The sequence below is a fragment of the Lissotriton helveticus genome, chromosome 2_1 (assembly GCF_964261635.1).
Source record: "Lissotriton helveticus chromosome 2_1, aLisHel1.1, whole genome shotgun sequence".
Taxonomy (NCBI): Eukaryota; Metazoa; Chordata; class Amphibia; order Caudata; family Salamandridae; genus Lissotriton; species Lissotriton helveticus.
Genome location: NC_136059.1, coordinates 594,894,438 through 594,906,438, shown reverse-complemented (window position 1 = coordinate 594,906,438; position 12,001 = coordinate 594,894,438). Strand labels below are relative to the sequence as shown.

General features: G+C 46.2%; 1 protein-coding gene across 3 annotated transcripts in view; it reads left to right on the top strand.

The window, feature by feature from the left end:
- Window positions 1-12,001, top strand: part of BDP1 (BDP1 general transcription factor IIIB subunit) — a 1,449,812-nt gene that overhangs the window by 1,246,454 nt on the left and 191,357 nt on the right. For all 3 annotated transcript variants that reach the window (XM_078675286.1, XM_078675285.1, XM_078675287.1), the window contains one exon: window positions 7,465-7,534. In XM_078675286.1, the coding sequence (XP_078531412.1) occupies window positions 7,465-7,534 (70 nt within the window). The remainder of the gene's footprint in view (window positions 1-7,464; window positions 7,535-12,001) is intronic.

Below are 12,001 nucleotides of genomic sequence, written 5' to 3'. Positions count from 1 at the left end.
CCATATTCCTATACACCCTGCTCACAGGAAATATCTAAAGTTTACAATGGACGGCCAACACTATTAATTCAAGATGATCCCATTTGGAGTAACCACAGCACCCAGGGTCTTCACAAAGTGTCTTGCGGTATTAGCCGCACACTTGCGGAAACAGCAGATTCATGTGTTTCCATACCTGGACGACTGGCTCATAAAAGCCAAGTCACACAGCCAGTGTGTCCACCACACTTACAAAACAATTCAGCTACTGCACGACCTGTGGTTCACAATAAACCTCACCAAGTCCCATCTACAGCCCTCCTACCTACCTCAGTATCTAGGGGCCACAGTAGACACTTCCAAAGCTCTTGCATACCCCAATCTGGCCAGGATAGACAGTATGCAGACTCTCATCACACATTTCCAACCTCAACACTCCCTACCAGCTTGAGTGTTTATGCAGCTCGTAGGAATGATGGCCTCTTGCATTTTCATAGTACCTCATGCAAGACTTCAGATGCGCCCTTTACAGGAACGCTTTGCGCGTCAGTGGAACCAGGCTCAAGGTCAGCTTTCAGATCTGGTGTTGGTGGACAGCTGCACACATCGCTCTCTGCAGTGGTGGATCACACAAAACCTTTCCAAAAGGCGGCTGTTCCTAGACCCAGTTCCACAAATAGTGCTACCAGCGGACGCATCCCTCACCGGCTGGGAAGCCCATCACCTAAACCACACAATTCAAGGCAGGTAGACCACTCAACAAAAAATGTTCCACATCAATCACCTAGAATTACTGGCAATTTTTCTAGCATTAAAATCATTCCAACTACATCTCATCAACAAGACTGTCCTTGTCTGCACGGAAAATATGACAGCAATGTATTATATACAGAAACAGGGAGAAACACATTCTTTGCAACTTTCTCAACTAGTGAAAAGCAGATGGAGATGGGCCATTCCACAAAACATATATCTTCTGGCAGAACATCTCTCAGGAGAACACAATCAGATTGCGGATCTGCTAAGTCGTCAAACACAGCAGATACACAAATGGGAACTTCATCCTCAAGTTCTCCAACCATGTTTCAAGATGTGGGCCCACCCAGACATAGATCTGTTTGCCACACCCGCAAACTCAAAATGCCCAACCTTCGCCTCCTTGGACAACACCTGTTGTCCAAGGGTAATGCAATATGGATGAATTGGTCAGGCAGTTTTCGTATGCTTTTTCGCCACTCCCACTCATTCCGCTAGTAGTACGCAAGCTCAAACAACAGTCTGTCAAAATGATCCTAGTTGCTCCAACATGGGCCCGGCAACCATGGTTCACAACTCTCCTGGAACTCTCAATAGTTCCACACCGAAAATGACAGCTCTCCCCAAACCTGCTTACGCAGAACCATGGAGAGATACAGCATCCATATCCAAATCAACTGAACCTAGCAATCTGGCTCCTGAAGTCCTAGAGTTCGGTTACCTCAACCTCCCACCAGACTGTATGAACATTATTAAAGAAGCCAGACGCTCTACTACTAGAGCTTGCTCTGCAGCCAAATGGAAAAGATTTGTCATTTACTGCAATAACAACAAAATTGACCCTCTAGATGCTTCAATTCAGAACATTATTTGCTATTTGCTCTATCTACAAAGATGTAATCTAGCATTCACATCCATACGATTACATCTTGCTGCCCTTGCCGCTTACCTGCAAAACAGACAACATTTGTCATTGTTTTGGGTACCCGCTATCAAAGTGTTCATGGAAGGCCTTAGAAGAATAGTTCCTTCCATGATACCACCCTCGCAGGTGTGGAATTAAAACATTGTCCTTACTAGGCTCATGGGTCCTCCATTTGAACCTCTACACAAATGCGAACTGCAGTTCCTTACATGGAAAGTAGCTTTCCTTGTCGCAATCCCCTCTCTCAGGAGAGTAAGTGCGTTCCAGGCTTTAACCATACAAGAGCCATTCTTACAAATACATCATAACATGGTGGTTCTTAGATCAAATCCAACATTCCTTCCCAAAGTAATCTCTGCTTTTCATCTTAACCAATCTGTAGATTTACCCGTTTTTTTCCCAAACCCAGATTCCGTAGCAGAGAGAGCTCTTCACACACTTGATGTTAAAAGAGCTATACTTTATTACATTGACAGAACTAAACCTTTTAGAAAGACAAACCAACTGTTTGTAGCTTTCTCGCCACCTCATACAGGAAACCCAATCTCCAAAGCTGGAATTGCCAGGTGGATAGTCAAATGCATTCAAATATGATACCAGAAGGCAAAACGCACATTACCAATTCCCCCTAGAGCACACTCAACATGCAAACTAGGGGCTTCCATGGCATTCTTAGGGAACATTCCCTTAGATGACATTTGTAAGGCACCAACATGGGCTACACCACACACCTTCAGCAAACACTATTGTGTAGACGTGCAGGCAAAACAACAGGCTGTTCTTAAAACACATTTTCAAACAACTGCAACAGATACAGGTGACCACCGCTAAGGGAGAGCACTGCTATACAGTCTATGCAAAAGTATGAATTCTGCAGCTCATGTGCCTCGAACGGAAAATGCTACTTACCAGTATGCATCTGTTCTTAGCATGTGGAGCTGCAGAATATCATACGCCCACCCTCCTCCCCGGAACCTCTATCTGTTTCAGTGCTATCTTAGATACACTCACCTGGACATCTTTTCTGTTTCTACCAAACTCCATCATTTCCCATCATGGCGAAGTAGCATGTTCCTTTTGGCCGCCGGTGGTCCCTGTGACTGGCTCCCATTGCATGGTGACCCGTCCAAGTGAAGACTAGTAGCTGTTCAAGCCCGGTCGCCTAGGAACCACTAAACCAATTAAAACTAGTTATTACATCCCTTTTAAAGTAAACTACAGTGTTTTACTTGCCTTTGAAAAATCATAGCTCCGGTTTCTCTCAGTAGATGTTCTTCAGTTTGGTGTCTATTTTATGGTAGAATACAACTTATTTTGATAAATTTGTGTCAGATTGTTATTGTGTCATGTGAATCGAGGTCCTGTGCACACGTGTTGAGTCTGATGGGGTTCCGGTGTCAGAACCGAATGTTTGTAACAAAGTTTTTAGATAAATGACGGAAATCAACAGTCAATTTTCATGTGAAAATAAAGTTTGTATTTCAATATGGTCAGTACAAGACAACAAACCAGTCGGCACGTGTTTCGTCACACAGTGTTACAGATGTGACTCTTCAGGGCTGTCGGTTTGTGGAAAAAGCAATAACGCTTGGACCGGTAAAACACCCGTGTCGGCTGGTTTGTTGTCTTGTACTGACCATATTGAAATACAAACTTTTTTTCACATGAAAATTGACTGTTGATTTCCGTCATTTATCTAAAAACTTTGTTACAAACATTCGGTTCTGACACCGTTACCCCATCAGACACAACACATGTGCACAGGACCTCGATTCACTTGTGTAGTGTGGATCTTCTTCCGCACACTTGCAGGGGTTTTTTCTTCTTCTGGGTTTGTTCCCCCTTACCTGTTTGCACCGTAACTTAATGATACATTGCTTTTTGGACTTTGTAAACGTACAAGCATGGGCGCCATCACTTCCTCTACCTAATCCAAACCCATCACTGTTACCCATGTTATTGTGTCATGTTTCTTTCTTATTGACTGTGTCACTACTTCTAAAAACTCTAAATGTTTATACTTGTTCCATGGTTTCCTTTGATTAAGCCGAACTGCTCTGTGCCACAGCTACCCATGACTGAGGCAAGGGTTTTATTAAAGAATCCTAAATAGACTTGATAAAAAACTGTGAAATTATTACATGGGAGGTCTCACAGCCACACCACATAATCTACTTTCCTATATTGGCTGAAACTGCAATTTGTCCAGATGTTTCAGTTATGCCCAATGGCAGGATTCTACTTGAGGCTATTAACATGAGTTACCTGCAATATACTGTGGCTTCTGGACTCTGCCCAGCCTTCCTCAAACATCGCCTATTTTCCCTTCAGGAACCCATCTTAAACTGCAACACACAGAAGGCGATGGAAGTAAGGCTTACAAATAGTCTAAGCCACTGGCAATCGCTCTGGTTAGACAGAGGCCTGCCTCACATAAATCAGTACTGACCCTGAACAGCTGAGTCAGTACTGATTTGCATAAGACTGGCCTCTGATTAGAGTGGTAACATGGGTGAAAAATGATGAGTTGGATGATTTCCAGAGTGATTGCTAGTGATTTGGACTGTTAGTAAGCATACTTCCCATCACCTTTTGTGTGTTTGATATAACACCCTAAGTGGTCAAGGGTGGTCTCTGACATGGGTCCCTTACTTGCCGTGCCACAGAATACAAGCTGTACCTCACTGACAAGGCCAAAAGTGGCCTGGAATTAATTGTGTTGCTTTCTGGAGGGGATCTCACATAGCATTCGGTATAGACTGGACCCATGAGCAGGATTAGTACTATTTATGATAAGTTAGGTATTTTGTGAGGGTAGTACGGTCGGCGAGAAACAATAGGCTGGAATGTTTCCTAGAGTGATTGCCAGGGATTGTACTATTTGCAGGCATTGTTCCCAGCACCTTTTGTGTGCCTATCTTAAACTACCTAGCTAAATCCTGTTGTCATCAGTGAAGTTTAAACATTATATTGATTACATCACAGGAGCCCAGCAATAGCTGACTCCATAATTTAACACAGCTCTCTGGTATGAAGACAAATATTCAAAATAAATACTGGAAAGCTCTGACATATATAATTCTTGTTTAACAAACGTAGTACAACTTGAAACTTGGACCAACTAAATGTCTCTGACACTCTGCATGAACCAGCATTACCCCGGCTGTGCTAGTTACCTTCCTATGTGCATTACAGTTGTTAATCTCACAGGTATACACAGGCATAGCAAGAAGTCGTTTTTTTCCTGGCCCTTCACCCACCCCCACATGTTATAAGTGGTTTGAGCAGCTACAACAGATTTCCAGCTTCTGCATATTCTCTCCATCCAAGTGATGGGTAAACCTGTGATTACTCGTGAGATGGCTAATAAAAGTGTACCGGAACATTTGTCGGTCAATAATGTTTTTGTGAGAAATTCACTCCTTCCTGTATCCATCCCCCCCTGCCCCCCCCCCCCCCCCCAGGAAATTTTGTTTGCGTCACTAATAGTATAAAAAAATGTTTTTAAAGTTTTGGAACTGAGCATCTTCTACATATAATCTATATTAGATCTATTAACTGAGATCCGGTCTGAATAGCTTCTATCATTGGAGTCTCTCCACCCCTTTAAAGAAATTTGTTGTGTACTCATTAACATCTGCACATAAGAAGCGCAGAAGCATAGAAAGTCTCCAAGAAATCCATCATTTCTATAGGCTCGCTCTGTGCCAGAAAGCTTGATGGTACAGGCCTCATCAGAAGAATATCAATGAGATTCAGTGTCATGCTTCACAAAGTTTGCCTTTGGTACCTTCCTATGGTTGGTGGTGCTATGGGCTTCTTTGCACTGTATTCCCATACTTGTTGGGAGACTGGAATTTAGATTCCACCAAACTTGCCTTAGGACACCTTGACACAAATTAAGGCAGTTCTCACTGCTTGTTTGATTGGGTGCTTCAAAAACTGGGATGATCTACATGAGCAATACCACCACACTCTTCTGTTTAAGTCTTTAGCTGGCAGTGGCACAAATTAAGGCAGTTCTCACTGTTTGTTTGATTGAGTGCTTCAAAAACTGGGATGATCTACATGAGCAATACCACCACACTCTTCTGTTTAAGTCGTTAGCTGGCAGTGGCTCTTTGGGAATGAACGTTACATCATCACTTGTGCATGTTAGTCTTTGACTTTGCAGTGATGAACAGCACCATAGTGAATAGTCTAAGAACGCTTCTCCTCTTGCAACATGAGGAGAAAATTATTAGGAAGTCTTTACCCCCTTCTTTGAGCTTTAGTCATCCAACTGTCTATTCCTTTCTCAGTCATGTTTTGTGAATTATCACTAGTTATTTCCATTTATTACTTATGGCCTGTGGTCCCTTTTCCCTCAAAGGGGTTATGTATTGCTCTATTATGAGAAATCCATGCTGTGAACATTTTCCTTGCTTCATGATTGTTCACTTTTCAATATATGAATATCAGTTAATTGTATTATTGTTTGCCATTGCCTGTATTTAGCAATATAATGTGAATACCTGCATCTGTGCTGAATCATGTTTTCAATCTGTGTGCCATTTTTCTCATCACCTCATGCAAGTACGACTTCTCAAGTTGTGGCCTGATGGCTAGTAACTGAGATGACAAGGACAATTCTCACATTTCTAGAGGGAAAAATGATATAAAATTCCTGAGTTTTATTTGCTCATGGTAGGATTTGTTCTGTTCTGTGAACCCTGAACACTAACTCCATAAATGGTGTACTCACTATCACTGACTTTTGGTGTAACAAGAGCAAATTTGGTGGTTTAAATTCACAAAATATAAAGGCAGGCTTTTTGTTGAAATTTGTATTGGGTATCTGTTCACATTTGTCTGCTCGTCTCTGCTAATGTGTTACTTCACTTACTATCATGGTCTGGGATAGTGTCAAAGATTTCAAAAGAACAGGATTGTGGTTGTGTTAAACTTCTCAGAACAAAGCAGAGAATCTCTTGTGTCTAAATTTACCTGCAGAGTCTCTGTCAAGCCTGAGATAGTCTCCACACTGGTCTGTCATCATCAATGTCACACACAGGTTTGTGCTGTGACCTCTGCTTGTTTTACTAGCTCAGAGTTACCATAAGTTTAGGGTACCGCGTAAGGGACAAGGGGAACTTGATGGAGTGAAGGCAAAAATCTGTTTGGTTGCATCACACCCATATAATCCCGAGACGACAACTTGAAGGTAAACTGGATGCAAATTTCCTGTATGCCTTTAGTCCATCTCTTCTGATTTCAGGATCTTTCATGAGGTCAGTCAGAGCCCAGGAAGCTGAGTCATCCCATATAACTCAACTTTGCCTTGCCAATAAGGTTTTCAGAATTTTTCATCTCTTTTGCAAGGAGAACATCCTCCTGCACCAGTGGGAGACAGACAGGTAGAGTGCAGCATAGCTTCCCACCACTTCTCCACTTTAGCTCATGAAACCTTATAACACATTTTTGCATACAGAGTTCTTGCTACTGCCTGATGGAACCCTAGAAAACAAGAATTCATAAGCACCAGCTATTGAAGCAGTTTTGAATCCTTCCACAATACACAGTGTTCATGAGAATGGTTAAGAGTAAGAATTTAAGAAATTCTGCATAAAATCTGCTAATAGGGCTTGAACCCTAAATTCTGAATAATCTTTTCCTAAACAATTTATTTCTTTAATTTCTTTTTTCTTTTGTTTTTAACTAATGTTACAAAGGAGATTGAGCATACCATTTTGTTTACCTTAGCTATTGTAGAAAATGGTTTTCTTCCAATTAAATGCAATTGTTTTCTTGTTTGTTTTCTATAGAAAGAAGAAAATCAGCTGGAAAAAGGCCAGGGTAAAAATATTTCAATTACCGGCACGACTGAACCTGCAGGTACTCTTACTATATAATTGAATACTCTTTTCCTAAATCTTGTTCCACAGTTTCATCCAAAGGCCTTTTTGAAATGGGACTTTTGTAAATTTGGTAGTAAACATTGTACTTTAAAGTATCTCAAGGCAATATTTATTCTGTTTCGAAGTTTTAAGAATTAAATGTAAAATGGCATGGTTGAATTACCTTGCTTTTCAAGCACATGCATTCCTTTATAAATGTTTATGGAAGATGACTATCCACAGGCGGCAACAAGCTTTACATAATCTATGCTTTCCAGTCTTTTCCAGCCTGGCAAAATATTAGCTATACTACAATACTATAGAATCACTTTAAAAAAAAGTTTATTGCTCTTGCAATGGAGTGATGATTAAATACTTGAGTTTCTTCAATACAAGTAGAATTCGTCTTCTAACTTCTCAAAATGTGAAATGGAGGATTGTTGCAGAATTCCTTTTTGTAGTAGTACATTTATGTATTCACTTTTAGGTGATAAAGCTACAATAGTCTTAACCGAATTCTCATTCAAACTCAAAATGTATTATCGAATCTAAACTCCTAGGGGCCCCAACAATTAGCTACGCACCCACTCATTTGAAATACTTTACTTTCACCCTCATAGTCCACAGTTTTGCATTATAAATGTTAGTGTTCCCCTTCCATGGAGCTGGCCTACTCATGTAGTAGTTTTTAATACAAATCTGTTTTATTTTTGAACACAGCGGTAAGCCTACAACCTCATGCCGAGGCCGGCCGCGTAAATGATAACTCTCGTGTTGTAGTGCCAGCGTGAATGGGGAAGGGGTTTCGACACAGCGCCTTGCCTACAACCCTCCAAGGAGGGCCGGCCGCGTGACTTAAGGGGGCATATCACAGAAAATTGTGGCACGTGAGAGAGTATCTGCTTTTGCGAGGAAGGCGTAGGGCGTGAAATTAGCCCAGCTGTCGTAAACTGCCCAACAGGGCACAACTGTCTCGTAGAGAGACGAGGGCCAGAGCGGCAAGTGGGAGAGAAGGAAGTAGGAAGGACGAAGAAGCCTGAGGGTAGGCAGAGAAGGAGAGAGGGTGACGGATAAGCGCAGCCTGGCGAGAAGTGAAGTGGAGGGAGCCGTGTGTGGTAGCATTAGGATCATCTATAATGTGCATGGTGATCAAGGACACAGCCTGGCCGGGTCTGCAGGAACAATGGCATCCTCGAAGAGGTGTAGCGAGCGGAGTCTAGGGGGCATATGTCGCGCGTATTCTATAGAGCAGAGGTGGCGTACAAAGGGCTCCCAAACCGTCTTGAATCGCGTATCTCGCGCCTGCAACCTTGCTGTGAGTAGTTCCATCGCCAGGACCTGCCAAAGGCGCACAAACCAGGAGGCTATGGGTGGTGCCTCTGATCGCTTCCAGTATAGGGCAATGAGCTGTTTAGCTGCACCCAGCATTTGGCGCGTAAGGATCCAGTCGCTGCGGGTAAGTGCCTTGAGCGCAGTAGGATAGATGCCGAGGAGGATCGTGCTCACTTCCTCAGGCAGGGGGAACCCCAGCACCCCTTTGATGTGGCTAAGCACCTCCTTCCAGAAAACAGTCAGGGTCGGACACGTCCACCATATATGCACAAAGTCACCAGTCGCAGAGTCACATCTCCAGCACATCGGCGAAGTGGTGGGAAACATTTTGCTAAGGCGCAGGGGGGTGTAGTACCATTGCGTGAGCAGTTTGTAGGCGTTTTCCCTCTGCGGGATGCTGCGGTACACCTTGGGTATATCCCTCCACAGTCTGTTCCACTGGGGGGGGGTCGATGTCGGTTCCCGTCGCCGACTGCCATTGTCTCTGATAGGGATGCGCGGGCCCCGACGTAGGGTGCTGCAGTATGTGGTATATTTGCAAAGTTAGCCTCCTCAGCCCCCCAAGGGAGCTTGCCAACTTCTCAAAGGGTGTAAATGCCCGGGTGGCCGCTTGATACATGTCATCGCTCGCGGTCCAGTGGCGCAGCTGGGCATGCTGTAAGCTAGCCGTCTTTGGCACCCTAAATTCCTCCCTGCAGTCATTCCAGGTCTTGGGTGAGCCCCCAAGAAAGAGGTCTCCGACTACTCTGCAGTTCCCTTGTGTCCATTTGTCAAACGCCCGAGATTGATGGGCCGGGGGAAACTGCGGGTTCCCCGTTATCGGGGTGTGTGGGGATGGAAACGTGGTGAGACCTCTAGACACGGCTACGCTATCCCAGATGTCTAGGACCGTTCTTGTGGGGACCGCGAGGTATGCACTTCTGGAGCGTGCCGCCCGCGGTAGCCAGGGCAGATCCCATATGATACGTCCCGTGACCGCTCGGTCCATATGGAACCAGTGTTTGTCGCTTTCACGTGCTCCCCACTCTACCACGAAGTGGAGATGTGCGGCCCAGTAATAGTGCACCAAGTTGGGACACGCCAGACCACCTCTGTCCCTCGGTTCCATGAGAACCTTCTGCGAAAATCGGGGGCGCTTTCTGCCCCAGATAAAGGACGTGAGCTCGCGTTGTAGGCTCCGAATGCAGTGGAGCGGGATAGGAGTGGGTAGGCACTGGAACAGATATAAAATTCTAGGGAGGATCGACATCTTGACTGCATTAAGGCGTCCCAGCCACGAAATCATCAGAGGCTTCCACTTCCGAAGGTCCTCTAACACCACTTTGCGACACTCCGTCCAGTTCACCGAGGACTAGGAGTCTAGGTGGGGGGCGAGAGTAAGGCCCAGATACTTGATATGGCTTTCCGCCCATTGATAGGGCACGGCCTCCTTCAGGGGTGGAATATCCGCCGCAGGTACGGTGAGGTTGAGCGCCCAAGATTTAGTGTGATTTATTTTAAGGCCCGAAGCTTGTTCAAATAGGCAAAGCACCTCGTGGACCGCTGGGAGGGATTCACGGGGGTGCGTAAGGGTGAGGATCAGGTCATCCGCGAATAGCGCCACCTTGTTGTCCCTCCCCCCATGGGCAATTCCATGTATTCTGGGGTCTCGCCTTATCAGTGCCGCAAGGGGTTCTACTGCGAGGGCGAACAGGAGCGGCGAGAGTGGACACCCCTGCCTCGTGCCTCTGTGTATCGTCAGCGGTGGCGTTAGTTGACCATTCACCCTGATTCTGGCCTGTGGTCCTAGGTACGGGGCCATGATACTCGCTATCATTTTGGGGCCTAGACCTAATTTCTGGAGGACCTCTCTTAGGAAGGCCCAGTCCACCCGGTCGAAGGCCTTCTCCGCATCGAGCGAGAGAAGGTAGGCCGGGATGTCCCAGTGCCGCACCTTGCCCACCAGGTGTGCCAGTCTGCGTACATTATCGGCCCCCTGCCGTTCCCGGATGAACCCCACCTGGTCCGGGTTCACCAGTCCCGGCATGTAAGGGTCAAGTCGCTTGGCCAGTATCTTGGTATAGATCTTCAGGTCAGTGTTTAGGAGGGCGATGGGGCGGTAGGAGGGACAGAGCGCAGGATCTTTCCCGGGCTTCGGTATCAACGCGATCTCCGCCATTCCCATATCAGGGGACGGACCAGATGTGTCCGAGAAAGAGTGGAACAGCCGCAGCAAATGAGGGCGAAGTTGAGCCTGGAAGATTCGGTAGAAGGTCAGTGGGAAGCCATCCGGCCCCGGGGTTTTCCCGGCGGGGAGGTCTTTAAGAGCCGCTGAGACCTCGTCCTCCAGGATGGGCTCCTCCAGCTCCTTTGCGCATGCCGGTGACAACGGAGTCCCCTCGTATTCAGTGAGGACAGCCGCTCGCTCCTCCACCGACGTGGAGTCGTTCGCGTACAGGGAGGTGTAGTAAGCTACAAAGGCATCCTGTTTGGCTCTTTCAGTGACGGCACTAGTACCATCCTGGCGTCGTATAGTACCAATATGGGCTCTGGCCGCTCTCGCCCTCAGTCGTCCCGCCAGCAGACGTCCCACCTTGTCTCCCCCCTCGTAGTATTTTTGTTTGAGCGCCAGTAGGGAGTGCTCCGCCTTGTTGGTGCGCAGGAGGCGAAGTTGACCCCTAAGGTTCGCCAACTTCCGTCTGGACGCCAGGGAAGGCCGGTCCTTGTCCAGCGCCTCCGCCCGCTTGATCTCGCCCGATAGGTCAGCCTCCAGCTTATAGGCCGCCCTGCTTCTCGCTATCGCCAGGGATGTAATGTGTCCCCGTATGGTGGCCTTAAAGGCATCCCACACTACCGGGAACGGTGTTTCCGAGATATCGTTGATAGCGAAGTACGAGTCTATGGCTTCTCGGATGCTATTGACATCCTCCGGGTCTCGAAGGACGCTCGGTGGTAGGGTCCACCTGCGCTCCCGGGGGTTGTGCGCCAGTGGGTCTTGGAGAGTCAGTTCGACGTGTGCATGGTCCGACAGCGAGATATCCGATATAGCAACCTTCAGCGTGTCCCGCATCAGGTCTAGAGAGATAAAAAAGTGGTCGATGCGCGAGTAGGTGCGGTGGGAGTGCGAGTAAAAGGTATAGTTGCGTATCCCGAG